Genomic DNA, 14,279 nt, shown 5'->3' with positions numbered 1-14,279 from the left:
TACCTTTGTCATTCTAGGCCTTACTTAACATGTCTCGATAAAGTTGCTTTGAAAGATCAATAGGTTCCGAAAGAAATCCGCGAACTGTGTAGATCGACAGCCGCTTTCATATAAGGTCAATTTTCATAAAACTTATCACAGCTGATGCACTATCTCTAAGCCGCTGCCATGATCATTTTGCAGTTTAACGTGGTAAGCAAGCCTGGACAAACAGATATTCATGGATGGGAACAGCGCAGCTTTGGTTGTGGGTGCAGGGAATCACGAAAAGCCGCAATTCTTCTAGAAAGCAGTGGTTTTGTGCTAAAATTGGGCCAGACTACAAGTTGCGGTCCACCCTGCGACCCACATGTTTTCGTGCGGGCTTCTTTAAAGGTCTCAAGTGATTTGGGCTAGTGTTGACACTTATAGTGAGAGATGTTTCTACAGAAAGGCAAATAAGGCTCTGTTTGTTTGCTTTCTCTACAGTATTTATCGCCAGTCGAAGTGGCTTGGACTGTCTCAAATGTTCCACAAATACGATTTTTCTGGAGCTCAATTCTTGACACCTACACAACACTTCGTATTGTCACTTGAAATGTTTGAATCCAAATTGGTTCTGATCACGTTGTGACTTCTAAACTAACGAGTTTTTTTTCGCAAAATTTGATGGAACGTTCTTCTCTTCTAACATCTGCCATTTTTATCGTTTACGGTGGGTTCATTGAAAAGCTGATTCTGAATTGCGCCTTATTACGTGCTGTTTGCTCTTCACTGCGCTTCCATGACGAAATGGATGTTGGGAGAAACGATGGGTTGATTAACGATCGCCAACAGTACCTTTCTGCGGGAAACATTTGTTTTCAATCAGGAGAAGAATTCTTAGAAAACAGCTTTCAAGAATTGTGAACGTTATCGACTGTCTAACTCATTGAAGAAACTCGAATGTTACATTGAAGTCCATTTACTGATCCTCTCAGCGCTTCAATAGTCTCCAAAACTTTATCGCACCTATAATTGTTTTTATTGAGTGGAAATTCTTTTAGAGAGGTTTTCGTTCGTACTGGAACTCAAAGAAGGCGCATTGTTCATATGTTGTCTCTTGATGTCAGAAATGTTTCCTCTTTTGTTGATTCCTCTGAGTCATCGTTTTCGAGGCATCTCGCTTCACTTGTACCGAAATCGACCATCGACAACGACGTGCTCAGAAACTGCTCTGGGATGACGGATTCCGCCACAGGATCTGGCACGAAGGTCGCACCATCAGTTTATCATCATCCGAAAGAGAGAAGTCCTGTGTTGTTCCGACGACCTTCGGGACCGAATGACTTAGCACGGTTCAGGTGAGAGCAGTCTCTTTCCATCGCAAAAACTCTCTTCCTCAAACATCACATCTGCATTTTACTCTGCTTTTAGCTCTTGAATGAAATGAGGCAATGAATCATTTCACAAAACAAAAAGGAGAAATACAAAATTGTTCTTCCATACACAAATCAGTGTGAACAGAACCCACACTCTATTAAGTAACTTCATTCATCCTATGTCTGTGTCGAGTTCAATCGCGCAATTTATTTTCGAGGATTTCCTTCCTAGCTCCCGATACGAAAAACTGTTATTGATCGATAGATTAACTAACATCTGTGAACAACATATGCAATGTTTGCAATAGTAACAGCTCCTGGAAGACCAGAACCACTGCAGATGTCTTCCACAAGGATAAGCACTCCATCTCGATATGGGAGATATTAGAGAATGGCAATGACATCCACGTCAACGTTTTTAAACATTCAAAAAGTCTTTCTTCCCTATTATCTTTCCAAGTGCTTTGCATATTAGTAATTGTATTCATTTTTGTATGTTTGTTTCATACAATTCAAAAAGAGGTGGCACTCGCGCAGATTATTGTTTCGGAAATAGAGGCGCTTTTAGTTCATTGTGGATTTTCAGAGCGTATTCATTTATTTGTGGCGTTAGAGGTGCAAATCCATTCCAGGGATCTTGTGCTAAGTAGGAAGCCTCTTACTGTAGGCTTGCGACTTGATATCCAATTCTAGATTGGCTGACCTATACAAGCGTAAAGAGGTAGTGGAATTCCTATCTGCAAAGTCTCTTCCTGAACGAAAACCATGAGATTTTAGACAAAAAAATATAGAGAATTTCTTAAATAAATATGAGGTGATGCAAATAAATGTGTGCTCGAAAATAGCCTCTACTTCTTCTCTGGAGAAATATACCAAAAATTTTCGTTTTTTTTATGTTTTTCGCTTATTAAACTAGTATTGGTAACAGAGTTTATTTTTGCATGATAGTATTCTAGGTTTGGCATATTCTTGAATATTTTCGATTTTCCGATCGAGAACTATTGTACCCTCCTTAGAAACTTTCAACGTTCTGTAAATTAGTTTCTTGCCGTCGCCGTCTGGATAACTCAGAATGGTTCGTCACATGAATTTTCTGGAACACAAAAAACACAGAAATCAATGATCATCGATCACATCAGCCAAGTCTGTTATGCTAAACAGATAATTTGTTACAAAACAGAAAATGCAGTCCTTCCATATCCATTATCATTTGAAATAACCAATGAGGGAAGTGAAAAAATGGAGCTAAATAATAAATCCGATACTTTTTTTGTGATACTCTTTGTCCGAGCAATATAGACTGCACAGCTATAGGGCGCAAGATTCTCACATGCTGCTAGCTGTAGCACAACACATCGCCAAAGCACACAACCTGAAAGGTCATCCGCGTAGAGGGAGGATGGAAACTTTGACAACAACCCCCGTTTTGTCATGCCGATCTGCCGTACTTTGTCGAGCGAAATCCAAGAAGCAGTCCTGTCTGAACTTCTGTGATATCTCTGTGTACCGCTCGCTGCACTGCAAAACTCGCACTGAAACTCGCACTCACAGAAACCGACCCGTCATCAGTGCCCGAGATTGCACCATGTACTGTGGCGATGCTGATGAAAAGAAGGTAGATAACTGGAGGATAGTTGTGAGGAACAAATAAAATAACAGCTGGAGAAATTTGCCTCATCGTCGTCAAGAAGCGCCTTTACAAGACCGAAGAAAAAGGACAAAAACGATTTCTATGATGATGTCTATGCATTGATGTGTAGGGCACCCATCTTGCATGTGGTCATTGTTGGAATCGACGGGAATGCAAAGATGGGACCTGAAAAACAACCCAATGTGCTAGAATACTACAAATAATGCTACCCTGTCAAACACACGTCCGATGGCGGTTGCCGTCTGGTTGACGTGTGCAAACGGACGAGTCTCTTCAGCCCTTCTACACTCGATAGGAATCATCGTCATCATCGGCTTATTTGGCAGGGCTCAACCATTCTGACGCCTGAAGAACAGAGCAAACGAAAGATGAGGGCTCAAACTACAGATGAACTACGGTGCTGACGAGGAGCATTCATAAGTCGGATATTCAGAAATTTAGAGCTGTTTGGAACGTCGTTTTTGTCTGTTACCACCTCTGTTCTTTTCAGCTTCAGAGTACAGTTCCATAGAAGAAACAGAAGAGTTACTACTCGATCGAAGATTGATACAGCAGGCCTTAAAGACGAAAGAAATTTCGCCAGCGACTATCTGTTCATGTTGCAGTACGGACAAGGAGTAGGCTTTGCGAGGCTCCCTTACAGAGTGTATACATTACGCGGATCCCGGTTCCATGAGAATGAAAACGTTTGTTTTCGTATCAGCGGAGACAAGATGCACGTATAGTTCCTTATCTGTCACCCGCAGTATCAGTGATTTCAACCAGGAGAAGCGTCTAAGAAGGAAGCTGCGTCGTCAATTGCAAAAAAAAGTCGCAGGAATGAATGGATATCAGGAGCCAAGGAGTTTGAAGAGGCATGGGAGAATAACGACCCCGAAGAAACTGTAGAACAGTACAGCGGCGGAATGAAAAGATGTTCTGCAGTCCTCTACACTGCTAATGGAGGCGCTGTCGGTGAGACAACCTTACCAATTTGAAGGGATCACTTCAACATCTACTGTACCGAAGTTCTGGAGTGGAGAGGTGAAAGAAGAACTGAGGCCCCACGGAGTGGAAAGGCAGTTCAGGCGAGACGTAACGTTTGCAGAAGATGGAGCAAAAGCGACGAATGGGTTGCTTCTGTGCAAGCTCTTACTGAAGATCGAGTAGGTTGGGCAGAGCTACGCTCAAGGAGAACACACCTCGGCGAAGATGCAAGCAATCGCGTCAGGCGATAATATAAGTCCCCCGCTTGGGTCAATTAAAGGCATCACTCCACGAAAATGAGGTGGTACAGATTCCAGGTGGAGTATTCGTATATAGTATAGTGGATTATGTAGAGGGGGTGATTCCGTTCATTTCTTCCTAATTGCTGTAAAAAACGGCCCGGACGATACGGCTTCGGGCGTCCTGGCGCACTATTCTCTACAAGGAGTTCGACTGGGGCGCGCCAGCCTTGTGCGGCGCCGCATCTTTCGGGCCGTTTCTTACTGTAATTAGAAAGAAATGGACGGAATCACCCTCCTCTTCATAATCTACTATCCCTTATAAGAATGATCCACCTGAAATCTGCACCACATCAAATTCGTGGGATGATGCCTTTAAGTCATCACAAAGTATGCTGTCAAAAAAAGAAAAGAAGAAAAGAAATAAGTCCGAGGTTTTCTCATTTTCTCTTTTTTTACCAATACTTGCCGCAAGGGTTGACAAAACGTTCTGATTCCTACCCCTGATCTAAAATTATTGCTCTTTTGCAGCTTGTGTTATTGTGCTTGTGTGAGTTCTGGGCAGCGTTACATCATCCTAGATAATATATAGCTAAGTAACGATTTGAATAAAATCGAGAAGATTCGTGATAGAAGTGATAAAAATGTCTGAGTGGCTCAAAAAAACTGGGACTTTCATATATCTTTTATTTTTACTTTTAATTAAGGCCCAGCAGTAAAACTGAACTTGAGTTGGCTATTGCAGGAGTAAGGAAAGATGCAATTCCTGAAGAAAGGTATACTATTGCTGCAGCTCATTTTTAGACCTTAAGTCGTTCTTCAATTTTTCAGAGACGATGAGGACATTTCAGAGATTTCAAGCAGGAACGATAAGGTGAGTGCTCTCATCAGTTTTCCACTAAATCAAAGAGAAGTGTTTTCTAGTACTTCAAGTCAAAGATTTGTTCAGGTCGCGACTGTGGCTCCTCCTCCTCCACAATTGAAAGTGCTCCAACCGCCTCGAATTCAGACGGAATTCATACAATAACCTTGGAAATTGTTTGTTATCCTTATAAAGTTTACTATGAACGTTTTATGTTTACACACATATCTTTTCCATAATGGTTACTGTCGCATGTCTCTTTAAGCTTCTCAGGGCTGAAGTTTTCAAACGTACGGAAAGTGGAGTACTCGTGGAATAAACACCCGAGTGATCAATCTACCATTCGCGAAATGAGTTGCTACGATCTTTGGCTGGTTGTTGCGCCGATGCGCGTGTGAAGGCAACGTTTCAAGAGTAAGCGGAGTGAAGAAGAATTCTTAGTCGGCGAGGTGTTCAAAAATTCCGCTTTTGCCATCGATTACCCCCAAGTGGTTAGAAAGCGGATTAAGACTCTAGTTCGAAGGTGGCTCCGCGAAATAGTACAAATAGTGAGCCCAACCTCTGCTGCTTACATCCTTGGAACTCCGTTAACTAACCTATTATTATTGTCAACACCTACTGTACTCCACTTCTCGTTATTTAACAGACACTTTGATCTGACGTTTCCGAATTTCTGATGAGAAGGGGTGTTGCCGAATGGAGGCAAGTCTGATTAGTCTTTGTTTGTGTTTTTTTTTTCAGAAAGTTCGATTTTTGGAAACATATTGCTATTTTCGTTGTTGTTTTTGTTAATTTGGTCAAAATTCATACTACCAACCTACAGAAAAAGTTTTCAAAAGAAATTCTTTGATACTGAACTATGTTATGCTTAGCAAGTGGGGCTTTTATAATGCTTTGAGTTTTTGCGATTATGGATTCTTTGGATTTCCATTTGTGATTGGATTTGACTAATAATTATCTTTCCTGCTAGCCTACTGACGTTAACCCAGTTGATTATAGACAGTTTTTTAATGCTTCCAAATCCATCGTTTTGTAGGCTCGCGCATAGGATGACACATAACGAGAGCCATGATGACGCTGGTAGTTGTCAATCATGTATTTCGGTTGTTTATAGCTTTCTAGGAGAAACTCGGAATCAGCTTCTAGTGTTTTTGCCCGTATAGTCTCGCGCCGATCCATGCCAAACTAAAGTCATTACTGTTGCATTTCTCATGACGACTCATGTTACCTAGCGCCCAAAAGTTCTAATGAGTTAAATCACCTTTGCGCCTGGTGCTCGAATGCTCATTGATCCGGATACTCAGCTGTTAACCTGTTTCACTGATGTATAGCTTACTAAAGCTCAGAAATCTCGTATTTCAGTGCTAATTTCCTTAGCTGATGGACGAATTCTGAACTTATAACTCGTGAATCGATGCGTCGAGTTTGTTTTCTATTCATGACGTTTCCTTTATTTCTTGCTATGAAGACCTACTACGCACTATGGCATTTCCACTAATGAGCATGCATTACCACTTAAAGACATCACTCCACGGATCTGAGGTGGTACGGATTTCAGGTGGAGTATTCGTATATGGCATAGTAGATTATGGGGATGAGAGTGATTCCGTCCATTTCTTCCTGACTGCCGTAAAAAAACGGCCCGGAATATACGGCTTCAGGCGTTTTGGCGCACTATTTTCTACAGGGAGTTCGACTGGAGCGCGTCAGCCTTGTGGGGCGCCGCATCTTCCGGGCCGTTTTTTTTACGGCAATTAGGAAGAAATGGACGGAATCATCCCCCTCTCCGTAATCTACTACCCCTTATAAGAATACTCCACCCGAAATCTGCACCAGCTCAGAGGGGTGATGCCTTTAAGTCTGATCATTTCTTAATACATTCTCCAAGTCCTCTCTTCTTGAAACCTTGGAGTCTATCTAATTGCGAACCGTTTTTTGGCCTTTTAATAAAGCCGAAGTTGTCGAAACATAAGGATGTGAATAAAGCTCCACCAAAACTTTGTCAGCAAAACAAAGAACATAAATGACATGGGAGTTTAAGTAAGCCTCACAACCGTTTCCATGTGCTTTCCGAGTAGGTCTGGTGTAACCTTGGCGAAGATCTCTTTGAGTTTTTTTTTTTTTTCAAAAACCTATTAACACTAATGGACAGTGTTTTTTTTGCCTAAACATGAGCTACCAAACCCCTCTTAGAATCAAATCGGTGAAAAGATGAAGTTGTAGCACTTTCATCACTTGTTCTTTTTAAACATTTTTGACTCAACTGTCGTATTTCTCGAGGAGTGTCATTTTAGAATTAACAACTTTTTGAATTAACCTGTAGATTAAATTGGCACTAGTTCCGCTTTTAGAAGAACAATTTATTTCTTGGAAAACAGAAAAATATAATCCTTGGTGTCACAAACATTAGTATCTTGTTTTAAAATACTTCTAGAGCTGTGGAGAAGTTTGCATCATTAGTTATTCGATGATGTGTGATTGTGATAGTTTCGGCTAAACGGATTTATAAACAAAGATTCGGGGTTCGCTAACGCCCACTGCTTTGGATTCGTTGCAGTAAGCAATGGTTTATTTTACTTTCCTTTTTTCACCACAGTCCCATATTTCTTTACATAAATGTAACAGTCTGAACGTCCCCAACCGGATTTCCGACTTTTCATTGGGCTTGCTTCATTCGTCTTCACTGATTAATGAAAATTCAAAGTAGACGCAACTTCTGTTTTTTCTTCGGAAAAGCTCCACACAGAATCAAAGTTCACTTTTTCTTTTTTTTTCTTTTTCGCTCTTCGTTAAGAAGGATAAGAGAATGCTGTTGTCATGGGCATAAAACGGTTCATTCAGGTCGTCTCATTTACTTGCTGACAAATTTGCTTTGAATTCTTGCGCGGAGCTGGCGCAATAATAACCGCTACTGTCGAATTAGGCCCTTACCATAGGGTCCTCTAGTTCTTTCTAGCACATACGCACAAATTCTACTTCGTGATACCAGTCTAGAGGGAAAAAGCGTACCCAGAGTCGCAAATGGCGCGTTGCAAGTGAAATCTTCTTGAAAAAAATGTCGTTTTCTACGAAGGATAACAAACAATTTCCAAGGTTATTGAATGAATTCCGTCTGAATTCGAGGCGGTTGAAGCACGTTCGATTGTGGAGAAGGAGGAGCCACAGTCGCGACCTGAAGTACTAGAAAACACTTCTCTTTGATTTAGTAAGACGATCAGGGAGAAATGAGCGGAACCACCTCTGATCCCGCAATTTTCAACCATAACTCTTGATTGTCCCACGGATTCCTTCACTACGTCACTTCAAGAATCGTGGTATGCTGCCTCTAAGCTCTTGACGTGCAGGACAAACCGGCTACTTCACACAGCACCTAAACCAATTCACAATTTCTTGAACAAACGCACAGGAAAGAAAAGACAGACAATTGCACGCTTGTCGTGTAGTTCACCAATGAACGCTATTTTTGATCCATCACTAGTGTCAAGGGATATAGTATGTTTGAAATAATTGAAAGTTTGTAAAAATCATCCCTCTGTTTTTGCAAATGCTTTCTAAAAAGTGTCGTAGAACGTTTTTGTTTCAAAATCACTTGGTTGAAAAATTTTCGCGAAATTTTTGATGGTAAAAAGGACACTCTTCTGGTTAAGTGCAGCAAACAAGTGGAGTGAAGAATAATATTTTTACAGAGAATAAGCGAGTGGGAAGGCACTGCGTGCATAGCCGCTGTGATATCGAAAGCCACCGGATTCTTCTCAAAAAAAAAGAAAGCAAAATTTACGTATACCTAACTAACTATAACCTGTAGGTCACATCTTGGTTTCCGAGTATGGGGGAGGACATATTTGACATTTTAATTCATAACTACACGAAGACAAACAATGTAAGTGCCGATTAAACGTCAGTCAAGGTCTACTCTACTGATTCACAGAGGAATCGACGTTTTTATCTGTGTTGTTCAGCAGGAATTGAAGCAACGCTTGAGCAGAACGTCAGTCTCTTCCGACGTAGACATCGATAAAATTGTGAAGGAAAGCAAGACAACTACTATTACAGAAACAAGAGAAACAATTCATTTCCGACCTCGAAGGGTACAAACAGCTTCAGTGTTTTTGTTGCTCTGTACGCTTTCATACATTAATCGGTTTTGAAGGACTCCAGACGAGATGTCAGCTCCAGCTCGCTGGAAGTTCCTATGCGAAAGCGATTATCGATATTGGACAGTTCCTCTGATGAGAAGAGGTTACTTGTCGCTTCCGTTGCTAGTAGCCAATTTAAGATTTTTCTGGCTTATTAGTTCTATTTTGTGGAAATGTACTTATTACAGAGCACAAAAACAGGTCTCCCCGTCCTCATCCAGTCACTATCATAGGTGAGTAGAAAAACAAAAGGAATCGTAAATTACGGAGTTGCAATGGAAGCATTTTTTATACAGAGCACAGATATCGCGTTCATGTAGTAGACCAACAATACCGGACGAGGAAGTGCAAAAACCGCTGGTGAGAAGTTACAATTTTTGTGACGGTCGTTTTTATCCCATTCTAATCGAAACGGGAAATTTCAAACGAATATTTGGAACAGAGTGACAATGATGGGGATCTGGCAGCTGATTACGCGAACTTGGAGAAGGAACTGAAGGATATCAATGAGAAGAACAAAGAACTCAGAACGAAATTCTTTGGCGAGAAGGTTTGCAGAGTCTTTGACGTTACTGAAGATGCATCGAAGATCTTTACAATTTCATTCGATCAAAAATTTCGAAGATGAGCGGTTTTCTAACCTTCTTCTCACGTGTTGAACATGAATACATTTATTTGCATACATACACTTATTTATTTTATTAGATGAGATATTAAACTGGCGGGACTTGGGCTGTTGCTGTTGTTGTTGCTGGAAGCCTTACCTTTGCAGAGCGTCTTACTGTGTGAACAAAATGTCTGCAACTGAGCCCGACAACATTCCACGAACCATCTTTGACTTATACTGACATAGATACTGATTATATTAGCATACATTGATCACTTTGACTACATATAGTAGAGTCAAAACGACATGAAGCAATTGCGTACGCGGGTAACTCTTGCTGGCACCACCCACCGCTGCAGTTTGCGACGATCCCACCTCGGTTCCTACTGCTGCCTCCGGCGCGTCGCTTCGAGTGCGTACGGAAATCCACCGCAACTGCAGTCGTGATTCCTGTCGTTTTGACTCAACTAGACGTATGGGGTTGAAAATACGACCATAATAACCCCTACGGATGCGCGGCTACACTCTAAAATGTAGTATTTTCGGTCGTTTTCTATTGCAGAGCGAGACAGCAATATTGAGCTCTCCTTCACCAGTACCTGCGGTCTCGGCTCGGATTCAAGAGTGGGATTCCATGAGGTTAGTGTTGTGTTATTTTCTTTGTGGAGATTTTATGGTCTTGAGTCTTCTGTATCTTATAATGTGAGATTACTCTCATATCACAGTCTTTTTTAGCAAAAGGTCGGGTGAGATCACTAGACGCGAAAAGAAAAGATGTACTTTTGCCAGTACTGCTTGCGATCTTGAACCAGAGGTAGGTGAAGTTTCTCTGTCAAAATGCTGGCTTAGCTGGCATTCTTCAAAAAATATGCATAGAAATAAATTCTAATAATGGTATTCTTTGATCTATGAATAGACTGCCTAGTTGCTGTTTTACATCTCAGGCATTTGTTGACTTATTTCTTTAAATTGACCAGACACAGGAAATGAGGTTAATCGATAATCTTATGACAGCATCTGAAGGTCATAAAAATAACTACGGTATAATTGAACATATATTTCTGAGTTGGAAAACTATAGATCTTATCCCTGCCGGTTTTGCCTACGTTCTTAACAACGCGAACTGTAAAACGAAGTGTTAAGCAGAAGCGGAGCAACGTCTATTTGAACTCCTACATTCGCTTTGACATTAATGGAATCATACGAAATAGGGTACTCTAGAGAAGGGTAAACGAAAGTTGCTACGGTATAATTGAAAATATATGGTGTGTCGAACTGTAGCACATTTCTCAATTCGACAAATACACACTGCTTTGAAAGAAGCGTGCCGCGCATGAGCTTGAAATTTTTGCAGTGCTTCTTTTTATTACTTGCGGAGGTTTATTACTTAAAGGTGATCTCATAATGTTAGAATGGATGCAAGGCATGCTTCTTATTTCGCCTGGGCACACTCGACCCCATTAGGAATTATCCTGAATAGTCTGGTTGTGTTGTTAACATCATGCTTTCTTTTGCTCTCATGAGCGGCAATCTTCTTGTACAACTTGGGGTAAACCTGTTGAAACCCAAGCATCGAGAAGTTCAGTCGTTTGTAAGTTGTCGAAAAAACTTGAGAAGAATATTTCCTATCTACCTACGGAGTTTTTTTTGGTGTCATGGTTATATTTGGGAACGACACCTGCGTGCTACCAGCAATCACACCATCCCCACACGAAAACTGCCTGAGGATGATCCGGTGCTTTGACAGCATTGAAGGATCGTCTAGATTAGCCCCCATTTAGACCCCTGGACGAGGCGAAGGAGCAGAACTGTCAGGTAGTGAACAATTTCATCTAAAATCTTCCTAAGAAGAATAATAGAGAGTAATAGGGAGGGAAGTAGGCCAATGCTACAAAATGGCACGAGGAGGTTTGAACTACTTGGGGAGAAGTTAATCTAGTTTATGTCAAGTTGAGCTATCCAGGTACTTATAACTCGCAGGTCTCCTTCATGAAAAAAGAGAAACGTTTCCTTTTCTCTTTATCATTAACCTGACTGACCCGGCTTGGAGGTGTCTTCAGTCTTAGAGCAATGATCCTGTATTCACGAGCTGGGGTCTTGTGGAAGTGGTCTGAATGGCGAGTGCTAATGAACGTTCCAAAAGCAGCAGAACGCGAAAACCACATCGTCAACAGTCGTTGTTTAATTAATTGCGACGAAGGGAATGGATTTTCCGTGAAATAATAGTTTTGTCCCATTTTGTCGAAAAGGAAACAAGAGCGGAAGGTGGGAGTATTCTGCTAAATCACTGTCAACATTGCTGTCAGCAATCCCAATCACTGCTGCCAAGGCTTCATCTGCTTTTGTAACACCACTTTCATCTTTCATTCAACTAATTTTTTTGCCTTGATACGATAGGATTTCCTAAATTCATAAGAAAAGCATAATCTTAAAGACAGCGTAACACAAAGTTTACGTCATACGAGGACGCAAAAAGACTGTAGACTTTGGGTTGTAGATTACTGAAAAGAACGTGGCCCTACTCACAAGTCCCACTAGTCGTCCTAACAAAAGGCGTGGGAACCGCTTCAAATCCTACCAGATACGTCGGAACGATCTTTTATGTACACCCTCCGGTCCCCTTAACAGCCTATTCATCAGTTTCACTTAAGTAAACTGGTGTTCAGACATCACCAATATTCGGCCGCTTGCACTTAGATGCGGCACGTGCACAAGGGTGGTGCGCGCTGCGGCGTTGCGGCTGAAATCGTCGTAGAAAGCGGCGTTGAAGACGGCAACGTGCTCATTCTTATGTAGTGGAAACCTGGGCGGAACCACATTGGTTTCCGTAATCTACAATCCAAACTCTACGCCTTTGCTGTGGGTTCCGCACCACGTCAAAATCGTGATACGCAGGCTTTAACTCTTGTTCTCTTGCATCCAAATAGCTCAATCCAAACTAGTTAATTAATTATATGTTAATTAATCTTCAAACTTTCTATAAATGTTGTTTTGGTTTAAGCTTGTTGCTGCACCCCACGTACGATGTAAAAAGCATCAAAGACGCGATTTTTTTTGTGTCACTTCTTTGGGGTGAATAGCATATATTTATTCTGCAAGCACCTTCTAATACCAGTTTGTATTTGTATTTGTATTTCGCCTTGTATTATTGCTTCACCGTCCACCGGGGCCAGAATGCGATAAAGTGGAGTGAGATGGGTCCAGTTTCTTAGAATTGGTGCGCCAACAAATGAAAGTCCTTAAAACTGCACAGCTGGCCTGACGTCGCAAAAACTGAAATTAGCGCAATTATTGGTCCGACAGTACTGGGCAATAATTCCAAGTCGATTTGCCAAAAAGTGAATGAGTAATTTCTTAGTCGTGAAAAATGTAGCGTTTCATTCCTACATTTCCTATTCCTGCGCAAGTCTATTTCCCTGCCCGTTCGTCTGACGTAGAACCTTAACTTCGTCCGCTTGTTGATGACATTCACATTATTTCATGTTGAGGCATCATCCTATGTTAAGTGTTGGAGAAAGGAACGAGGCATCATCCTATTTTAAGTGTTGTAGAATATCCAATACTTCAAATAATGTTTCCAATTTGTAGCGGTGCCGAAAGACTAAAGGTGTGAAATCAATTCTGAATATTCTCAGAGTAAGGTTACAATCCTTTTAGGAAGAAAACTACTAAATCTTTCATCAATAGTAAAGTTCTCTTAGAAGAAAAAGAACAAAAAAAAACGTTGTTGGGAGAAGAGGAATTCAGTTCTGTAGCAATTCGAATCTAGTGAAACTAACTAACTAAATAACTTCAATTTATATTGATAAGTGAAGGCGACCGAAGCGAGAACCGCAGGAAGACGGAAGTCCGGCGTTAGCAAGACGTTCTGAGTAGTGCATTCATAGACTAGTTAAAACGACCTGAGATTTGCTGCAGTTGCGTAAGCGCCTGCGCTCGAAGCGGTGCGGTGGAACGTAGCGGTTAGGACCGAGGGAAAACTACTGTTATCAGCATACATCGCTGCAGTTCGCAATGATTGCATCTCGATTGGAACCGCTATCTAGACCGCGTTCCTTCCAATCCAGTCGCTTACGCAGCTGCACCGTGGTTCTTGACGTTTTGATCCAGATATATCTACGACTACACTAAGTGTAGGTTTGAAAGAATTAGCATTTTTTGAATATAATGAGACTACATAGTTTAATTTTTCTTGATCACAGGCTTGTTACGTCCTACGTTTAAAATTGAGAAAAAGTGTAGTGGCTTTCAGCAGTCCTCTACAGAACATGGCAGGTCATCAACAACGACGAGCAAGCACAATGAATGTTCCTTCAATTTCATTAAATGAAATTCCAGAATATTCTGAGTCATTCATCTATTGCCCCAGAAGTATCAATTGCTACGTTCAGAGTGATGTTTAAATTGTTTAATCAGTTCTTTCTTCTTTGTTTGCAATAAAGATGACAACAACACTGTTAAGAATCTGTCACACAGAA

The 14,279-nt window shown here is 41.2% G+C and overlaps 2 protein-coding genes across 4 annotated transcripts; both read left to right on the top strand.

The window, feature by feature from the left end:
- Window positions 1-1,200: 1,200 nt before the first annotated feature.
- RB195_013938 (uncharacterized protein) lies at window positions 1,201-5,223 on the top strand (the record flags this gene model as incomplete). Its single annotated transcript, XM_064203981.1, has 4 exons — window positions 1,201-1,322; window positions 4,904-4,972; window positions 5,028-5,070; window positions 5,146-5,223. 4 exons carry the CDS (start codon window positions 1,201-1,203, stop codon window positions 5,221-5,223), a joined length of 312 nt encoding a protein of 103 aa, XP_064059862.1.
- Window positions 5,224-8,884: 3,661 nt separating this feature from the next.
- Window positions 8,885-14,241, top strand: RB195_013937 (uncharacterized protein; the record flags this gene model as incomplete). Of its 3 annotated transcripts, none has more annotated exons than XM_064203978.1 (9): window positions 8,885-8,938; window positions 9,018-9,146; window positions 9,209-9,297; window positions 9,383-9,427; window positions 9,491-9,554; window positions 9,637-9,744; window positions 10,364-10,440; window positions 10,537-10,615; window positions 14,140-14,241. In XM_064203978.1, the coding sequence occupies 9 exons, from the start codon at window positions 8,885-8,887 to the stop codon at window positions 14,239-14,241; spliced, it is 747 nt and encodes a 248-aa protein (XP_064059859.1). The 3 variants fall into 3 exon arrangements, with proteins under 3 accessions (XP_064059859.1, XP_064059860.1, XP_064059861.1); XM_064203979.1 differs by lacking the exon at window positions 14,140-14,241 and adding an exon at window positions 11,583-11,648; XM_064203980.1 differs by lacking the exons at window positions 10,364-10,440; window positions 10,537-10,615; window positions 14,140-14,241 and having other exon boundaries at window positions 9,637-9,822.
- Between the last annotated feature and the right edge of the window lie 38 nt (window positions 14,242-14,279).

Source organism: Necator americanus, chromosome V, assembly GCF_031761385.1.
Source record: "Necator americanus strain Aroian chromosome V, whole genome shotgun sequence".
In the NCBI taxonomy this organism is placed as follows: Eukaryota; Metazoa; Nematoda; class Chromadorea; order Rhabditida; family Ancylostomatidae; genus Necator; species Necator americanus.
The sequence above is the reverse complement of the archived record's forward strand: the minus strand, read 5'-3'. Positions and strand labels throughout refer to the sequence as shown.